Source organism: Diadema antillarum, unplaced genomic scaffold (assembly GCF_040938485.1).
Source record: "Diadema antillarum isolate AM-2024a unplaced genomic scaffold, OU_Dant_1.0 scf00000062, whole genome shotgun sequence".
In the NCBI taxonomy this organism is placed as follows: Eukaryota; Metazoa; Echinodermata; class Echinoidea; order Diadematoida; family Diadematidae; genus Diadema; species Diadema antillarum.
The window spans coordinates 2,627,925-2,645,814 of record NW_027270951.1 but is presented as its reverse complement, the minus strand read 5'-3'; the positions used below and the strand labels follow the sequence as shown (position 1 = coordinate 2,645,814).

At 39.3% G+C, this 17,890-nt stretch overlaps 1 protein-coding gene across 1 annotated transcript in view; it reads left to right on the top strand.

The window, feature by feature from the left end:
* Window positions 1–17,890, top strand: part of LOC139716191 (guanine nucleotide-binding protein G(s) subunit alpha-like) — a 91,776-nt gene that overhangs the window by 58,178 nt on the left and 15,708 nt on the right. The window contains exon 6 of the mRNA XM_071627758.1: window positions 17,272–17,326. Within this exon, the coding sequence (XP_071483859.1) occupies window positions 17,272–17,326 (55 nt within the window). The remainder of the gene's footprint in view (window positions 1–17,271; window positions 17,327–17,890) is intronic.

The window sequence follows — 17,890 nt, the reverse complement described above, 5'->3', positions numbered from 1 at the left end:
ATCCCTCAAAGGAATCATTTCAAAGCAAAATTGATGATAAGTGCTAATTTTGCACATATAATCATGATTTTTAGTGGCAAATTTCTTTTTTTTTGTCATTGCCAAATTACATTGTACGAAGATCCATCGAGTGATTGATCATCAGATAAAACAAACAAATTAATGCAGACAGATAAAATGGAATTGAAATAGAGACCAATGAAAATATAAATCTTAAGATGTATTGGATAGGAGTGATTGGTTTACAACAGTGCTGTGTTAGCTCTGTGATACAAATTTTTGTGTCTGAATGTGTAAGGTAGGGTCCAGACCTTTCTTTATTTTCTGTTTGACTTTTATTATTTGGCTGTCCTGAATTTGAAAGAAAAGTAGACTTCATCTCTCTATTTTTCCTTGTGATTTCCCTTATCAATTGAATTAAAAAGAATTACTCCCCGTGGAAAGATTGTTTTGTTTTAATTTTACTTTTGAAGGGCACTCTGCACAATACATATGTTTTGTTTTTTTTTAAATCCTTTTCTCTAATGAAGGGGGCAAGGAAATTGAGCATTTGGGACATATAGCAACATTCTAATTTTTTGTATGAAATGTGTTTCATGTTTGTGTTTTTTTTTGGCTGTTATCAATGAAACAATGCTCTTACATATGCTTTATACTAGCATGGACTTTTTAGTGAAAATGTTGATTCTGCAGTCAAATGCAGAATGTGAAATTTAAGATAAAAAGAAGTATATAGGTACATCATCAGTAGAAAGCAAAAATAGTAATTGGGTAAAAGAGAGATAAAAACAAAAAACTGTGTTTATGGACTACAGGTGCTGTTGCTGCTAACAGACAAACAGACAGACAAGCTCATACACAGTCACACTGTATACACACAGGCATTTTTGCACACACACACATGCACACATGTGATGCATAGTGTGCAAGAGATGTGCATAGCTGCTGTCAGTACTCCAAGGCACCCATCACCACATAATGGCTGGCACCATGCACACATACACATGCACATAAGACATGCACTGTCAAAGAGCTCCCACTCTGGACACACACCACACATTCTACATCCATACACACATACATTTTCAGCCTCCTCCTCATAAGCTGCACTGAAGCATGATGCACCCTACACACAGGGCAGGGAGAGCTAGAGAGTGCTGCATGCATGCAGCTAGCAGTGTGCTTTATAATTTGATGTATGCATCAGAGCTTAGCCATTGCCAAAGAGAGCTATCAATGGCAGGGCTAAATATAGCGCGCTGTTGCTATTATTAGAAACACCAGGGCAGAGCCTGACTTACCAAGTAGGGGCTGGGTGTGGACCCTGGACAATATTCTCTGGTAATGACTCCTCAGGCACAGGGGCATGTAAAAAGCAGGATCATCATATTATTCATCTCAGCATGTGTGCAGATTCTGCCCCAGACACAGAGAAATATATAATCAGTGGTTTAGAATGTCTGCCTCTGTTCTATATTAGTTATTACCTGATCAGATAAACCAAATTTGGAAATTACAATACATTGTAAAGACATGCTATGGCCAAAGAACTTTCACTATCAGGTTGTTCCCTTGGTAGTCTTAGTTGATGAAAGTTACCATCACTGTAAGTTTTGAAAAACAAAAACAAAAACAAACAAGCCATCTTGGACAATCCCTTTCTCCATACGTTAAGATGTTTTGCTGCCAAAGAATATGTGTGCGTAGAATTCATATCTTCTATAAGCATCATAAGCAGATGCATGTATTGCTTCTTGCATCCAGAGTCTGTTAGTATGAGATCTATGCATGAATTGTGATGAATTTCTTCATCCTCTTGTATTGACTTTCCATCTATATCCAATTACAAAAGAATTCTGTGAATAAGCATGTACTAGTAGAATAATTCAGGGCTTATCATGATATATCATGGCATTCATTATACAATCCCAATGATACTGCTGACAAGTTACCTATGGAGGAATTTGTCCATGCATGTATGGTGCTGTAACAGGTTTCATGTATATGCATGATTTTAATGGAAGTTAAATACTCTCAAATTTGAAATTGGACTGGATGTACTGTTGAATAACTTTATCTCAACTGGCACAGAGATATTCACTTTCATTTGTATCAAGATTTTACCATTATACATATAATGTACAATATGGTAACAGTGTTTATGGTAATGCCTCATGGTTTAAAGTTGCTGCATGGGAGATCAAAATTTTTTGCAAGTGATTCCCCTTCTAACCAGTTTACCTTAAACCCATGTGAAACTAGAGAAGCACTCTGAGAACGCAGACCTCCGACAAGCATGCAACTCATTTCCATCACTGATCTTGTTCTTCCATAGAGATATCTATATGTACTTATAGCATGCTGAAGTGTTTATAGTGTGCTGAAAGTCGATAGAAGCCTTTGTTACGTCATAAACCCTCAGCTGCACTGCGCGCCTCGCCCTAGCAGAAACTAGAGCACGCACTTTAGTGCGCGCATGCAAACCTCAAATACGCGCAGCCTGAACTCCAAGTTCATTGACCCTACCTGCCAAAATATCAAAAATCCTTCATAAATTCCCAAAAAATTCTCGGATCACTACCAGTACCAAAAGTTAATCGTTTGTTACTTGTGTCATTCTCAACCTTTCCTGCAAGTTTCATCCCAATCCGTTGACTACTTTTTGAGTTATTTTGCACACGGACAAACGAACGAACGAACGAACGAACAAACAAACCAACAATAATGAAAACACGAGACATGAAAACTCGTCACATTGAGGACGAGTTAGGTGATACGCTTGGGGTCATCAGATGTCGGTCATCTGTGATCGACAAAGAAAAGAATGTGATATAGGCACCTTGAAGTTATATTGAACCTGCATGCGAAACCGTTTCTCCAACCACTCGGGCACGGGACATCCACGAAAATGTTAAGACAAAAAAAAAACACAAAAAAAAGAATGTATAGATATAATAGGGGAAGAGTCAATGACCACTGAACAAACGTGGCCGCGTGAACATGTATTGCATTGCTAGATGGAAATACGGCCTTGTAACGATTGATGTCGCTAGGCCATTTCTGGCAACTCGGGAAAAATACGTCCCGCAGACATACAACCTATAATCGGCGGGTTTTGATACCTTGCCTTTAATCACAATTTTTAGTATGATGACGTCATCAAAGTACAAAACAATGACATGGACTTGAAAGACAATTGTTCAAAGTACAACACCTCCGTCGTCGTCATTACATACTATGATCGGTTTGAAAAACCCAGCCTGCAGAATTTTGCAGCAGTCTACGCAATGTGGTCTCCAACACAAAACAGAGTGATTGTGTGTGTGGGTGTGTGGCTGTGTATGGGTGCGTTTATATACAAACGTGATTTCTACATGGACGAATGTGTAATACACCATTGAAGAAAAAAAGTAAAATAGGTAAGTATTTTGTTTCGTGCTTTTATGGGGTTCGAACCCGCACGTGTGCAACCTTACGTCTCTGAGACGTAGCCTTTAACCTCTCAGTCATACTTCTCGACGAGAAAATATGAGGAACGTAAGCTTATATGTGAAAGATGACTCAAGAATCGTTTCGTCCACCTTCCATTCTCATTTTCAGTTTTAAGCTGCAAAATTCTCAACCTGGTGAGAAGATTTAAAAAAATGATAAAATGTATGATTACTGCAGCTTATTGTCTCAGCTACAACATACCTAAATTTCAGAGGAAATGAAGCAAAATCAAGTGAGGTAAAGGTGCTTGAGCGTTATCGAGTCAATGCACGCTTAAAAAACAAAAATCCCCTCCCATAGACATAACATATAATCTTCACTGATTTTGGTATCTTGCCTTTAATCACAACTTCTAGCATGATGACATCATCATACTAGAAAACATCGATATGGACTTGAAAGACAGTTGTGTAATGTATAATATATTAATTATATGTTGTCAGTTTGCTATTGACATGACAATCACACACACATGAGGCAGCTATTAGTACCTGTATGAAATTATTATAGGCATGGTTATCAAATTCCCCTAAAATTTCCTTATAATTGCTTTATTTTTACACACAGTTAAGCTATCTCTTTAAACTCGTCACAGTTTAATGAGAATCATTAACATCATACATTAGTACCATATTCAGTTCCATAGCTGATCACGTTTGCTAATTAATTAAGATTTATTGTCTAGAATGTGCCATATGGCTAACCTGTATACACACGTGTACACACACACACAATGCTAAATGTATGTATCAAACCTCTGTAACACAACTTTGAACTAACTGTAGAAAGTATCACTGCACTTATCATACATACTTTTTATCACTATCTGAAACTCCACAAAAACCACTAATTGACAAATAATCATCAATACAGAAGACTGACTTAAAGGAACAATTCAAGTACCTTTTTTTACAATGTATAGCTTGTTACATGTATAAAATCAGCTCAAAGTAACCACGACTACATTGTGTTACTGAATTCATATGAACAAATTTCATTTTGTTACAATATACCATGGTCAGTTTGAAAATCCCACCCTGCAATAATTTGCAGCAGTCGAAACAATGCAGTCTCCAACGAAAAACAAAGGGATACTGTGTGAGTGTGTGCGTATAGGTGTGTTTACATTCGAACGTGATTTCTACATGGACGAAGGTGTAGTACTCCATTGAAGAAAAAAAGTAAAAAAAAAATATATTTTCTTTCGTGCTCTTGTGAGGTTCGAACCCGTACGTGTGCAACCTCACGTTTCTGTGACAACACCTCTAACCACTCGGCCATACGTCTCGACGAGAAAATTAGAGGAACGTAAACTTATGTACGTGAAAGATGAATCAGGAATCGTTTCGTCCGCATTCCATTCTCATTTTCAGTTTTAAATTGCAAAATTGTCAACCTGATGAGGAGATTTCAAAGAATAAAATGCATGATTACTGCAGATTATTGTCACAGCTACAACATACGTAATTTTCAGAGGAAATGAAGCAAAATCATCTGAGATAAAGGTGCTTAAACGTTGTCAAGTCAATGTATGGTTTTTAAAAAAATCACCTCCCATAGACATAACACGTAAACTTGTCCGATTTTGCGTCTTTACCTTTAATCACAATTTAAAGTATGATGACGTCATCAAATTTCAAAACCATGACATGGACTTGAAAGGCAAATGTTCAAAGTAAAACATATCTGAATTTGGGGTGATATTAAGCTTAAACAATAGAGATACGAGTAAATGAATGTCAGAAACAGTACCTCAAAAAAATTAATTCCACTTTTTTGATTTCAGATGATGATATGATGACGTCATGAGTTTTCCTGGCAATATTGGTACTTGAAACGTTATTTCCAATTCATATGCTTTTGTAATATGCAATAGAAATATAGGGTCACCAGACGTTTTAAAGAGCTATGGCGACATAAACAAAAGCATGTTTTTTCACTATATTTGCAGAAAGACGCGCGCGCGGAATTTCAACTTTGACGCCAGTGCATTCCTTTGTTATAGGTCAAAATCGATCGGAAATCAATGGATATTGTTACTCAAAGTATCAGAAATCCAAATCAGTCAAAAAAATTGCATTTTCATGTTGGTTACGCCCTCTGCGCGCAAAATTGCGCGGACGGACGCGCACGCGAGAAAATGTTTGAAACGCTTAAAATTGTCTGAAACTTCGAGATTTCCCATTGGGAAGTCGTTTTGAGCCTTTAAAAATTTTGACGCGCGCAAACGCGCGCGTAATGATGACCTTGGTAACTAGCGTTAAAAAGTAAGATAGAGCCTGACCTGAACTTTATGTCCACCGAAAATGATACAGAAATGATATCTAGTTATGAAGTTATGATCGATCATGTGACAAGGTCCGAAAATCACAAAATGGCGCCTAGATGACGTCATAGATATGTTAATGTCATGAAAACCTTATTGTGCCCAGATATTGTTATGAGACATGTTGACTGAAAATGTCATGTCATTCCGTAATGTCATTGTTGAGATATTGACGACACAAAATGTGGCAGAAAGAAAGAAGAATAAAAAAAGAGAGAAATTTTGACAATCACAATAGGTGATACGCTGATAGCGTATCACCTAATAATCTCCTCCCTTATGGCGGAGGTAATTAATGCAACTGGGGGAAATTCAAAGTGATTCAGGATATAAACCTATTTCTCATTACTTCTCAGTGCAGAGAGGAATAGAAAGTCATCATATCATTAGTAGTGTCTGACTGTAGGTACCCATAGTAAGATAGTCATATTGGTATACAAGTATGAGACTGAAATAGTGCTCATCTGCACAGTGGAAATATGGAAAACATAGAGAATATTTCCTGTGTTTGTCATCAGTACAGGAAGAAAAAAATCATTAAGAGCGAAAAACCCTTAAGATATGCAGAAAATGAAAATGGGCAGACTTGAATCAGATAATTTATGCATCTATACATTTCCCACATCCAGTATTATGCTAGGTCATACAATAGGCGCGGTCAGACTGGCAAAAGATCGCGAAGTTTAAGATCGCGATCTTTAAGATCTCGAAGTTTTGCCAGTGTGACCGCAAACTTCCCGCGAAACTTCTCGCGAAACTTCTCGATCTGTTTGCGGGCGTTGTCTCCGAAGCGCGAGGCCATTGTCATGTACAGATGTGCATTGTTACATCACAATCACTAGCCATCGGACGGCGCACTCTTTCTTGCGCGCGTACGAATGGCCCAAACTTCGCGATCTTAAACTTCTCGATCTTTTGCCAGTCTGACCGCGCCTATTGTCTCTAGAAGAAGTAAAGATTTAGGGGGAAAGTCTTACGGTCGGTTCAGAATGGGTGAACTAGACAAGTTGTCATCTTTTTGGGAGGACATGCGTCAATTTGTCTGGAGTGAGCCCACTGTCTCACAGCACAGTACAGTACAGTGAGACAAACAGAAAAACATAGATATGCAAGTTTTTGTTGTTACCGTTGAATCTGCAGTACTTATCAAAATCCACTTCTGAAAAGAGTTATTTGTCAACTAGCTACTGGGAGCGCTTATTGGTATATCTCATTCGGTGGTACACTTACGACTGAAGCTTTCAGCTTCAAGTCTTGCCTCTCGTTAGCACCTGCTAAAAGGAGAGAAGCAGAAGAAATACCTGCAGACATGCCCAAAACACGTTGAAAAACTCTCCTTCATGCTGCAACCGTTTCGCCAAGCCCCTAGGAGCAGACTGCAGACCTTTTTCCCCAGGTACTGCATCTCATGATTTACGTCTATTTTCAGAACCCGTGTCCTTTGATTTTTTCCGACAGCTTGCACATTTCTGGTCGTATGCCTTTTCCACCAGTAGCCGCGAACAGCATCCCTTTGAGTGCGTGTCAAGAGCTGAAGCAATTTTCTGTCACACTTTCCAGAGATGGAGTTTAGTGTTAGTTTACCACTGTTACCCACCTGTCTCATTATGCCAAGTATTAAGAGTTAACTTGTTTACCGACACATTCAAAGTCTTATGCGTGCCTGTACCTTCTGAACTATTGCTGTTCACGAAAACCAAAAGGCTTGTCCAGTGTAGTCACAGTGGCGGGATTTACTCTAACATTCTGACACAAATTAGCGGCATACAAATCTTTAGATTTGCGTCGCTATCTGAATCTCTTAATTTTTGCCTGCGTGGACATAGAAATCTCACTAAATAGGTTGATCAGATTGCAACCCAAATCCCAGGAAATCTAGCGATTATTTCGGAACTATCGCGATAATTTGAGAAATAGCGCGATAACTTGCACCATGGCAAGTATGTGGAGGCTGGAGGAAAAAAATCTTAAGATTTTTTATCCCGTCATTCAATGCGTGCATGATTGAACAGCACACGAAGACAAGGACAAGGGTCAGCATTTTGGTAGATTTTGGGCATGCGCAGTGTGGTTGACAAAGTATTGCGATCAGCAATTAGTGGGACATTTCTGTCCATCTTAGCGAATGCCAAAACTCTTAGTATTTGGATCGCGATTGTAATCATCCCACTATTTTGTCTGTGTGAATGTGACTATAGAACGCTCGTAATCTGTATTCCAATTGTTATCAAAACATACTGCATAGCTACTAGTAAACTGACCACATTGAAGGACTTCTGGGGAAAAAAAGAAACATAAAGCAAATTCATATGCATGTCTTAGAAATAGAATACATTAGCTGAATAACCAGCCTGTTTGGGCATCACCCAGTAATGGTACATGTCAGGCCTGTGTGGATGGAAGGTGCAATGTTGGAAAAACTCCTCTGGTTGGCATCTCGGGGGATGCACTGGCTGTGTCTCCTCCAGGAGCCACGCCCTCTCTCTGTAGTCTCCACCACGAAGAAGATACAGACAGTGCATGTATTCTTCTCTCATGATCTGTCTCCTTGGATATGAGGCTTTAATTCTACATACTGCTACTCAAGAGAAGCTTTCTACTACGTGTAGGTACTTTTTCGAATGACCGAGATACAAAGGATTGTACCATACTTGAGCTCAAAAGGTCGGAGGTGAATGTGAGGTTAAAACAACTGGTAGTTGCACTCCTATCAAGTACGTTTTCAGTGATTCTACAGCAGAGGAACACAAAAATGGAGCATCATACAGATGTACCTCTACATACTGTTTTCATTGTCATCCTCCTTTGACACTTACCTGTATGTAATTAGTTGTAAATGCAATGAGCCTGCTTGGAAATTATTTTTGTCAAACACAAACGATTATTTGTGGTGGATTACTAGGAACTGGGGATGGAGTGGTATCTTGCGTCATATGGAAATATAACATCAAGTCGATAAATAAGACCAGGGGCCTGTTTCATAAAACTTGTCATTGAAGCTACTGAAATCCTTGCGTCTGATTGGCTGAGAGCAAATTTGTCATAGAAATGTGGCAGTTGTCACTGATAACAAGTTTTATGAAACGGGGCCCCAGTGATAATTGATCGTAAATCTTTCCTTCTGCAATTTAAAATATGCAGTGTCAGGACTTCAGAAATACTACAGATTATGTGTGCAAAGTATCAAGTTGTAGCCGGAATGTTTTTTCTTCATTCGCACTTGTTGGTCAGTTGAGGCTTTCCCACATGTAGTGACATATTGCATACTGTCTTGTTCTATAATCAGACTTTAAATACCTCTAACAGTCATACTGACGTCATAATGTTTCTTCTCTTCTGTTGACATGAAATGGATTCATAAGTTTTGAATTGATGCCCAGTAAATGCATTGTTGACGGAATTGATTGCTAATGGGTGTGAGCAAAACAACGAAATCAGTGAAAGGTTCAGTGAAATTAAAAGTTTGTTTAGAATATGTACGGTTTAAATTACGATAAGTTAGCTGCCTTAGCTTCTAGAAGGGTCTTTGATATAGCCATGCAGCTCATGTGACCGTGTAACTTTATTAGAAACCTTGATTTGTTTGTTACATAAAGAAACCAAGGTAGACTTGTCTTTTTCTTGTACAACTAAAGATATCTAGTTCCTCTATCTTTATGATATGAAAGGATGATGTTGTTGAGTAGAGACATAAAGAAAAGAGATGCCTTTGTTATCAAACATGCATTACTTTACATATTTCACACATAAATTTGTGAGGGATACTTTTCTGCAAATAAGTGCCAGTATTAACCTTATGTTTAATGGCTGACAGTGGTGACTCATATTTTCTCAAAATCTAACAATTTGTTCAATTTTGTTCATACTTCGACTGATCCCTGTGTGTCATGTCAATGAAGTCGTGCAACCCCACTCTCTGCTCGCCGTAGATCCTCTCTTAAGATTCCAGTGCCGCATTGGTCTGCCGGTTCTGTCTTCCCTGGCAGTTAGGGAATGTCAGATGGGCAATTTGTTTCCCCTGTCATCTTTGTGCAAGCAGGCAGCACCAGGAAAGGATCGCCAGTCTGGTCTCAGCAACTCCATCGCTGGAGTCATCCCGAGCGTTGTTATCCGTTGTTGGTAGGCGGTTGCTAGGCACCACTGCGCACCTGTATTGGCCTTCCATTCGGCAGAGGCATCCGTTGCTTGCAATCATATTTCAACCTGCCACATAATCAATCCATAGTAATCATGCCCAAAAATACCCATGACAAGTGATAATATATGTATCATTTATTTGCATCTGTATGATGTGTGCGATGGATGCACGCATCAGCACAAGTTGTGTGAAATCGTGTGAGAGAACCGTTTACGGAGATATCTTGAAGTATTCCAGTATGCAAATGAAATGTTTAAACACGTCAGCATGCGTATCTTGAGCTCTTGACTTGTCCTGAGAGTGGGATGATGATTCTTCCTGTTCAGTATGCAACTACATATCTCTCTCCATCCATCCCTCACTTTCTCTTTCCCTCCCCCTCTCTCTAGAGCTCCTTCTTTTACTCTTCCGTTTCTTATTTCTTTCAGTCTATCTCCCTTTCCCCCTTTTTTTTTTTTTTTCGTCTGGATCATAAAATACATTTTTGAGTGCACTAATCCATTATCCTAACCAGTGAAGCACAAAGGTTTACATCTAGCTGCGCAGCCATTTCCCCAGTGCGGCTGGGTTGATGGCAAGCCCCTTGCTCCCTCTCCCTCGTCTGCATAATTCATGCCGAGCTATTTTTGGAATCCGCGACTGAGCTGATTCAATAAGGAGAACTCAGCGAGGGAAAACACATGTGCTATCCAGGCTAACCTACTTCTCTCTTGAAACCTTTTCCTCACTCTCCTTGCCTACCTCGAAAGTAATTCTTGTCTGTCTGCCTCTTCATCTGTCTGTTTGTCTGGCTATCTGTCTGTCTGTCAGTCTGTCTGTCTATCTATCTGTCTGTCTATCTGTCTGTCTGTAAGTTAGTCAGTGCATGTCTGGTGTGTTACTAGCTGGTTTCACTTATGTGCATCATACTCATAGCAGGAATGGGGAATGCTAAGTAGGTATGGTGCTGTTGTACCTGGATTGCACCATTTTCCTCCAAGATATTTGATATCGCCTAGATTTTCTTCTACGCCGTATTTTGGTTATCCTGAAGTCTTCTTTTCTGTCACTTGAACTCTACAGTATTGTTCTTTTTTCCCTCCCACTCCCCCCCCCCCCATTCAAATTATGTCTTCCTGTATATCATTTTCCTCAGATATTCTTACTCTACTATGTACTGTGTAAGCTGTTATTTTCGCGAGGGTTTAATTTTCAGGAATTTCGCAAATCACAGTTGGATAGCGAATTTAACAACACGTGAAAATGTCGCCAGGTGCTAGAGTAAAAGTACATTAACATTAGCGTCGATGTCAATTCGCAAAAATGTCTGTAACCTCTTCATTCGCAAAAATATCTTTACGTGAAAATAACACCGTATACAGTATTCACTCAACAGTGTACAAACTTTGAAAATATGCAGAATCTATGCTCTAAGTTCAAGAGCTTGGCATTGTATTCCATATCCCGTAGCTGCAGCTCCTTTAGCATTGTACACTTTGAGTGATTTCCTTTGTGTCATATTTTGAACCATCTCTTTTAGCTTGTGTACTTTGTTATGTAGATTTGTGTGGAAGAAAAAAAAATGATTATGGTTGTCATGGTAAAGTGGTAGGATTTCTAGATGTGGTAAATAATGTACCAGATGTTTATTAATGATAGAGATATATTGCCTTGGAATACTTATAGAGAGATGGAGGAAATGTGACCCCCCCCCCCCCCCGTAAAAAGAGAAAAGCAATATTTAACAAACAAAAACAACAATAAAGCAGTGAACAAAGCTGGTGACCTGTGCAGTCACTCAAATATACTATAGTTGCAGTCACACAGACAAAATAGCAAGATAACGATCGTGATCCAAATCTTCAGATTTCTTGCGCCATTTGTTTTTCAGATGGACAGAAATATGGTGCTAATTGCCAGTCGTGATAATTTGTCAACCAAACTGCACATGCCTGAAATTTACTGAAATGGTGACCCTTGCCGTTGTGTGTTCTTGCACTGTTCTATCATGCATGCTGTGAATGACAAGACCAAAAAAAAGAATCTTGAGATTTTTTTTCTCCAGCATTCACACACGTGCTGCAGTGCGAATGATCATGATAAGTCCAAAACAATCGCAAGATTTCTTGGGATTTAGATTGTGATGCTCCTCGGGCTATCAGTATTAAGAGGGATTTTTACTTGTATGTCCATGGAGGCAAAAATCTCAAGATTATGATCATGATGTGAATCACAAGATTTGTATCCTGCTAATTGGCATCAATATGGATCCCACTATCAAGTATTTGCTCTTTATCAAGATTAAGAGATTCCAGAATCAAAGCATGGTTTCTAATATTTTCTGATCTAAATAGTTCTTTGTGAAGTATAATCAGTGGTCCAATCAGGGACCAGAGGTCCTTGATCTCCCATGAAAATCACCTGCTGGATTGAAGAAGTCACTTGTGCCTTGGGCCTGGGCTGTCTTAACCAATATGGAGAGACAGAGCCTTGTGCCATTTTATCATATTTCTAGAGCGTGAAATGATGTTGGTGGGGGTGGTAGGGTGGTAGGTTCACAGCATACCGGGTTGGCCTGGCACACACGCACAGTTCGGTCCGTCTGTTAGCCGCTCTACCATCCAACCAACGTTCATTAGAGTCTCCGTCTTCCCTCCTTGTGTTGATATCTGCCATCAACATAACACTCCACCTAGCATAGCAACCAGTGTACTCCCCTCAATTCTAATGGCGGTACACTAGTCTCGACCCCACAGACCTATATTTGTCTCCACGTTGATTCAAGTGGCATAACAGTGTAAATTTTTTCTTTTTTTTTTTCCTCCACTCGTGATATGGTTGGAGCATCCTCAGCCGAGTGTAGCTTCTGATCAGATCATTAGAAAAGCAAAAAGGACTTGAAAGTTGATAGTGCAGTTCATATTATGTCGAGTTTATGGTATATTTCACCATTATATCTAAAAGTTCCTTTCTAATGGAGCTGATTTCCAGAAAGGCTGTGATGTAATGGATCTTGCATAGCAAAAGCATAGTGTATGCACTGCATATAGAGGACTTGTTTTTTCTTAAAGTAGCAAGGAATATGGTAGTAAAGTGCAGTAGTATTACAGTAGTAATATGTAGTATTAGTTTGTTTTGTGTCTGGAATACAGTATACTGCAAAAGTGGAAACTCTGCTCGATTTAGCGTTCTGATGCTGGTCCAGTTCAATAAACTTCACTTGGTAATAATTTTATGGATAAAAGTACTTTTGTTCAATATTTGATATCTCCAAAATATAAGGCCGTTGTCAGATCTAAGAGAGTCCAATCCAAAATAAATTTGCTCAAGAAACTTTTTTACCACAAAGTATTTTCTACATAGGGTGTATTTCACAGAAGAATTCATAAGTCGTGCAGCATGAACAGATTGCAAACGACGAACCAGAATTTGAGCAGAATCACAATCATTCACTCCGAATATTATGATTTCTAAGAGCAAGGTAGCAAGAGGGTGCCAACCTGTAATGGGTCAAATCACACTAATAACCTTGCTTAAACTTTACCTCTGCCTTTTGTACATTATATGCTCATTCACACGCAGGAGTTATCACTATTTGGATGGTATTGCAATTTAAAAAAAGAAAAATTAAAAAATTACTGCACTGCAGATGACGCACTTCCAGACTGGGCATGTCTAAACTATGGCAGAGCTACTAAGTCTCACGCATTCTGAGTGAGACTCAAGCATTTAGGGGCCGTCTCACGATCTCACGCGTGGCACCCATTTTTCTCACGCATCGGGCGAAGTCTGCAATTTGGGCCAGTATCAAAGGAGCATAGCTCAAAGGATTAAAGGGATAGCTACAATTGAAGGTATATATTCCTATTGTCTTTCAAAATAAGTGAAAAATAATCACTTAAGTATGCCCCTAATCGCACCATTAAGAGCTAAAAATTGAAAAAGCTCCCTACCGTGGGACGCCACGGGGGGGGGGGGGGGGGGAACCCTCCCACACCCTCGCTCGCGTGCACATTTGCTCGCCAAGATGCCGAGTCATGAAAATCTCACTCATAAAATTTTTTTGAACTTGGCATCCCTGCTGTGGGGACTTTTCAATTTCACGTCCTGGACATGGACGTTGAGGTAGTGATGTCATTTAAAGGAACTGCGCATGCTCCAGGTTCTCCAGCATGTCAGAATCAGCACGCCAGAATCAAGAACGTGTCTTCTAAGGATTTCTCCTAGATTGGCGTGCCAATTGCCAGCTCGCGGGAGGGGACGGGACCATGACATTGTAACAGAACGTCGTGAATGGCGTGTACTGAAATTCGAAATGTGTAATAACACCACATACATAACGAGTGGACTGCAGCCATTTGGAATTGCTGTAATACGAGAAAGTCCACACTATCAAAAAGTCCCTGTGTAAGGATGGATGTCCCCTCTAACCACCCTCTCCCACTTTCGTCTGGGTACTGTAAAAGAAGAAATGTTTCACTTGAGTAATTTTTTTTTTTGCGCTCTGTCATTGTGTCAAGTAAAATCAATTTTGCACATTTCTAATTCAGCAGAATCAAAGAGATATAATGTTATTGCCAATTACAAGTAGAAATATTTGCTAACTTTTTCATGCTAGTTTCATGTTTTACAAAATTCGCAAAAAACTCCACTTTTACAGTATGTGTAATGAGAACACTGTAGATTTTTTTTTTTTTTTTTGTCTCATAGGACATGTTCATGAGAACAACACCTTTTTATCCAGGATATACTTCACTTTCTTACTATGATTTACCTCTACATAAGAGTTCCATATCCCTTTATTATGACACTTTAGCAATCAGCGTAATGGAAGAGAAACCAGACATTTAAAAAAAAAATGTCATACTCATGTTGATTGAGATACTTTGCTGTGATAGAAGGTGGGTGTGGCCACATGTGTGATATCATAATTGATAGAACGATGCCCATTGTTCGGTGAGGCGAGTCGTCAGTAAGTGCATCTATGACTACAATGCACTCTACTTTTGTAGTCATCATGTTGAAGGTGATGCCACACACCAGACTACCAAGCCTTGCTGCCTGAGCTGATAATTATAATGATTATAATGATAGTGTACCAATATGCATTATTTGCAAATCAAAAGGTCGTTTAGTACTCAGCTACATTGTCCTTACCAAACTATAATGACTGGAGGACGGAGGAGGCTCACAGCATTTGTTGCCACGGGAACAAGGTCAAAACTAAGATGTGGCAAGTTCTCCTGCTATTAACAAATTACTTTTATGTATTTCAATAGCCTCTGCAACATTCGCTGGAATTCAGCAAGTGATAAGCAGGAAGAATAACTGAAGAATAGTTTTGTTTTGTTTTTAAGATAGATAGACTGAAGGGTCATATATAGTTCAAACTATATAAGTAGTCTCTATTTACCTCTTCTAGGGAAATCAAAATTAGAGTAGATCAGGAACAGAGTCAAAATGCTCTGGGACAAGAGTTTGTTGTGTTTAATCCGTCTCTGCATAGAGCCTGCGGTATTTCTTGGATGCCTTAGATATGACACTAGCCTTTCCATGTACTGTAGTAGTTCTGAGCTTTATTCAAGAAGTGGCAGCAAATGCCATTGAAGACATCTCGCTGGATACATCGCCAAGTGTGTAGCTGTGATGCACAGACCCAGTGCCACCTACAGCGCAGTGGGGTCTTGCAAACGAGACTAGGTGTACGCATGAGCAACCAATCTAGCTGTTTCTATTTTTAGCTCACGGCTGGACTGCCTTGTGGGGGCATTTCTGTGTACACAAGGTTGGATAGCCTTGCACTCCCCCCCCCCCCCCCCCTTCTGTTCCTGGATCCTTCATCTTCAACAGTTCTTTGGAGTTCCTCTTTCTCTCTCTGTCTTTTTTTTTTTTTTTGTCTCTGTCTTTGTCTCTTTTTGTTCCTCTTTGTGTTTTCCAGGAATTGAGAGCATCGTCAGATGTGTTTGTTGTGTACATGGATATCTTACCTCTCTCTCTCTCTCCCTCTCTTTAGACAGTTGTACTAGAGATGGTAATGCCAATAATGATGAAAAAGTTTGATGTTATTGCTGTTCCTGACAGCAACATGGGGTGCCTGTATAATAGTTGATATCCTTTTTTTTTAATCCCCATTTGTTCATTCTTTTAACAGTCTTTTTTTTTTTTTTTTGTTTTGTTAAGTCAGAGGGTAGATATGATGCAAAAGCGGAATCAGGAGAGAATAGAAGTCTGTAGTACAATGGCAGTGTGACAGTTGTTTGGCCGGCAATGAACGTATCTGTAGTCCATGTACCACAGGTTAGGGTTGAACTTGAAGTATACTGCTGGTGAACATATGCTTCTTGATTTATGGAGGAGAAGTATGGCATTGTTGCTCGGCTATGGTACCCCATACATTCAATCCCAAATGGGTTTTCCACGTTTACTGAATGTTATACATGGAGACGTCCAACAGTAAATTCCAATAGTAATTTCCAGCCATTGGCATTACTGTTGCTATATTTAATGAATCTACCGATTCAGATCATACTGTCTGTGATGTTTAAGCAAAGCGTAATAATTTGTATTGTGAAAGTACTACAAGTGGACAAAGGAAGCGCAGTTTTTAAGGATGAATTGCTGAAATTGATGTTCTTTTTTGGTCACTTTTATCTCAAAGTTAACAGTAAGTGCATGATGTACATGTATGTGTATGTCATGAAAAGAGTGTACAAAATTTGAATATTGGAAGGAGAAAATATTCCATTTAGTTTTGAATATAATTGTACTGATCTTCTGAAGTTGTATCCTTTTGACTGATAACACTGTTACAAGGATAAATTACAGACAAGGTAGTCCGGGTTGCCAAAATGCAAAGAGTGTTCAAGTTTCAATTCTGTTAGAACTGTCAGTAACAGTGTATCACCGTCAGTTAAGGGTCAGCTTTGTTTTTGGCCTTGTTTTTTGTTTTTCTTTTTTTTTGATACAGCACTCTCAAGTACTGCAATGCTATTTCGTATAGTCCTTTTAATTAGATTTCACTATCTCTGCCTTTTCCCCTACATGTATGTTGTATTCCTGTGCATGGGTGACTGGATCAGCTACTGTGTGCGTGCAATCTGCTAATTGCACAATTTTATGAACTATCAAACTGCATTTTGCATAGCACTAAGGTCAATATCCTTTTGTAATTCAGCATTGTGTCTTTTGGCTCGTAACCTTGGATGCCGAGAGACCTTTTTGTACTTAACAACCTCGTCATTTTAATGTATTGGCATGATTATAGACTGGAAGATAATCGCCGTGTTTTTTCTTTTTATCCCCTTCCCCCTTTTCCTTTCTCTGTTGTTTTCCACAGTTTTTTAGATAGAGTTGATACGATAAGAAGACCAGACTACGCGCCCGATCTACAGGTGAGAAATCATAACTATCAGTCTGTTGTTTCTGAGTTCCCATGTATTCACATTCATGTACAGTTTTTTTCTCCTCGTACCTGTACACCACCACCTCCTCTTTCTCCCCATTTGGTGTCATACATTCATCCATCTCTCTCTTCCCCATCTCTTGCTTCCAACCACGCCCTCCTCTTGTCCCTCCTTCATTAATTTTCTTGTCACTCATCCCAGCTTCTCTTCCTTTACCCCTCTAGCCAGCCCCTCCTCGTTGTTTCTCCTTTATGAACATCACAAACATGGATGACAATTACTTGAATTTTTCTCCACACCGACACGAATGCAAAATAAATGTGACACGTACGGCTCATCTTCACAAGGTGCTGTGCTACACAGTCTACTCAAGTATGCCAGAGATTCATTAACCTTCTGTAGTACAAAGCCAAGATGCAGGCTACAGACTTTATAGAAGTATATAATTATGCTTACTGTCACTGCCCAGCGTAGTACTGTGGGAATAGAATTAACCCGATAATAAGGCCAGAAGTATTCAGAATATGCTTATTGTTGGTTACTGTAAAAGTG